The 2,500-nt window shown below is 43.5% G+C and overlaps 1 protein-coding gene across 1 annotated transcript; it reads right to left on the bottom strand.

Moving 5' to 3' along the window:
• Window positions 1-229: 229 nt before the first annotated feature.
• LOC138956534 (uncharacterized) lies at window positions 230-1,743 on the bottom strand. The gene is made up of 2 exons (XM_070327870.1): window positions 1,330-1,743; window positions 230-376 (listed from the first exon to the last, which is right to left on the bottom strand). The coding sequence occupies exons 1-2, from the start codon at window positions 1,741-1,743 to the stop codon at window positions 230-232; spliced, it is 561 nt and encodes a 186-aa protein (XP_070183971.1).
• Between the last annotated feature and the right edge of the window lie 757 nt (window positions 1,744-2,500).

The raw sequence follows: 2,500 nt of genomic DNA on the forward strand, positions 1-2,500 counted from the left end.
GTCGACTACCATGCCCTGGGCCTGTCGCACCTTGCTGAGGAACCTGCAGATGGGGGTCTGGGGTCTGCCATGACTGAAGGTTAGCGGTGCCCTGGGGGCATTGATTCAGCGTCTCCCCCTCATGTGCTGCGAACTATGAGAAGAAAGGAGGTGGTGGTTTTGGGAAAGACTTTGGTGGTCCCGGCAGTGATGGCAATGCTGAGGGTGGTGGAGACATAATTGTGATTAGCTATAGGGGTGGTGGTGAAGAGGGAGGTGAAGACGAGTGGTAAAGGACTGTGACGGTGATGGTGGTGAGGAGGGAGGTCAAAACATAATGGTGGAGGACTGTGATGTTGATGATGGTGATAAGAGAGGTGAAGACAGTGGTGAAGGACTGTGATGGTGATGGTGGTGATAAGAGAGGTGATCACATAGTGGTGAAGGACTGTGATGGTGATGATGGTGATAAGAGAGGTGAAGACAGAGTGGTGAAGGACTGTGATGGTGATGGTGGTGATAAGAGAGGTGAACACATAGTGGTGAAGGACTGTGATGGTGATGATGGTGATAAGAGAGGTGAAGACAGAGTGGTGAAGGACTGTGATGGTGGTGAAGAGGAAGGTGAAGACAGATTTGTAAAGGACTGTGATGGTGATGGTGGTGATAAGAGAGGTGAAGTCAGAGTGAATGACTGTGGTGGCGATGGTGGTGATGAGAGAGGCGAAGACAGAGTGAATGACTGTGATGGTGATGGTGGTAATGAGAGAGGTGCAGACAGAGTGAATGACTGTGATGGTGGTGAAGAAGGAGGTGAAGACAGAGTGGTGAAGGACTGTGATGGTGATGATGATGATAAGAGAAGGTGAAGACAGAGTGAATAACTGTGGTGGTGATGGTGGTGATGAGAGAGGCGAAGACAGAGTGGTGAAGGACTGTGATAGTGATGATGGGGATAAGAGAGGGGAAGACAGAGTGAATGACTGTGATGGTGGTAATGAGAGAGGTGCAGACAGAGTGAATGACTGTGGTGGTGATGAGAGAGGTGAAGACAGAGAGAATGAATGTAGTGATGATGGTGGTGATGAGATAGGTGCAGACAGAGTGAATGACTGTGCACATGGTGGTGATGGTGGTAATGAGAGAGGTGCAGACAGAGTGAATGACTGTGGTGGTGATGAGAGAGGCGAAGACAGAGTGAATGACTGTGGTGGTGATGGTGGTGATGAGAGAGGTGAAGATAGAGTGAATGACTGTGGTGATGATAGTGGTGATGAGAGAGGTGAAGATAGAGGGAATGACTGTGGTGATGATAGTGGTGATGAGAGAGGTGAAGATAGAGGGAATGACTGTGGTGATGATAGTGGTGATGAGAGAGGTGAAGATAGAGTGAATGACTGTGGTGATGATGGTGGTGATAAGAGAGGTGCAGATAGAGGGAATGACTGTGGTGATGATGGTGGTGATGAGAGAGGTGCAGATAGAAGGAATGACTGTGGTGGTGATGGTGGTGATGAGAGGGATGAAGACAGAGTGAATGACTGTGGTGGAGATGGTGGTGTTGAGAGAGGTGAAAATAGAGTGAATGACTGTGGTGATGAAGATAGAGTGAGTGACTGGGGTGATGATGGTGGTAAAGAGGGAGGTGAAGACAGAGTGGTGAAGGACTGTGGTGATACTGATGATGTTGATGTTGTTGATGTGTATGCAAATGTTTCTGATGTTTATATTTTGCATGACTCTCTGGATGTTGGCAATGCGCATGAAATGGATAATGTTGTTGTAATGTCAGATGTTGATGTTCATTTTGACTCGTTAGATGTTGAGAATGTACGTAACAAATCTACTGTTGAAATAGATGTATACAATGTTAATAGTGAGATTGGAGATTCCTTTAGTACTGAATATAGTATTGAGGATAATCCTGATATACTCTCCTGCTTAGCGCTTAATGTCTGTGGAATCACTTCAAAGCTAAAATTTCCTGAATTTGTAAAATGTATTGCCAAATATGACATGATATGTTTTAGTGAGAGCAAACTTGATGATGTTGATGAGATTAACATTCCAGGATACATAGCATTCTATAAGAATAGAGGAAAATTTCGCAGAAAATCAGGTGGTGTATTAGTTTTAGTACGGGAAGTGTTTGCTAATAATATAACTATTTTTGAAGAAAAAAAGCTGTCACATAAGATAAAAGAAGAGATGAAAATATGGTATAGATTTTTGGATGTAGAGATGTGTGAGAATGCGCTATTTTTAAGTTAGATAAGAAAATACCTGGCCGTGACACCCTTTTCTGTGCTTTATATATATTCCCCCAGAAGGATCACCTTACCATAATAAAGATGTTTATACATGTAAGGATAAGAGCGTTGTTGATTATTCCATCCTGTCAAAAGATCTGTTCTCGAAAGTTAAATATTTTTCTGTGATAGAATTTTGTGAAATGTATTCTGACGTACACTGTCCTGTTGTTTTGCATTTATTTAAACATAATGAAGTACGCGCTAATGAT

Source organism: Littorina saxatilis, unplaced genomic scaffold (assembly GCF_037325665.1).
Source record: "Littorina saxatilis isolate snail1 unplaced genomic scaffold, US_GU_Lsax_2.0 scaffold_123, whole genome shotgun sequence".
Lineage (NCBI taxonomy): Eukaryota > Metazoa > Mollusca > Gastropoda > Littorinimorpha > Littorinidae > Littorina > Littorina saxatilis.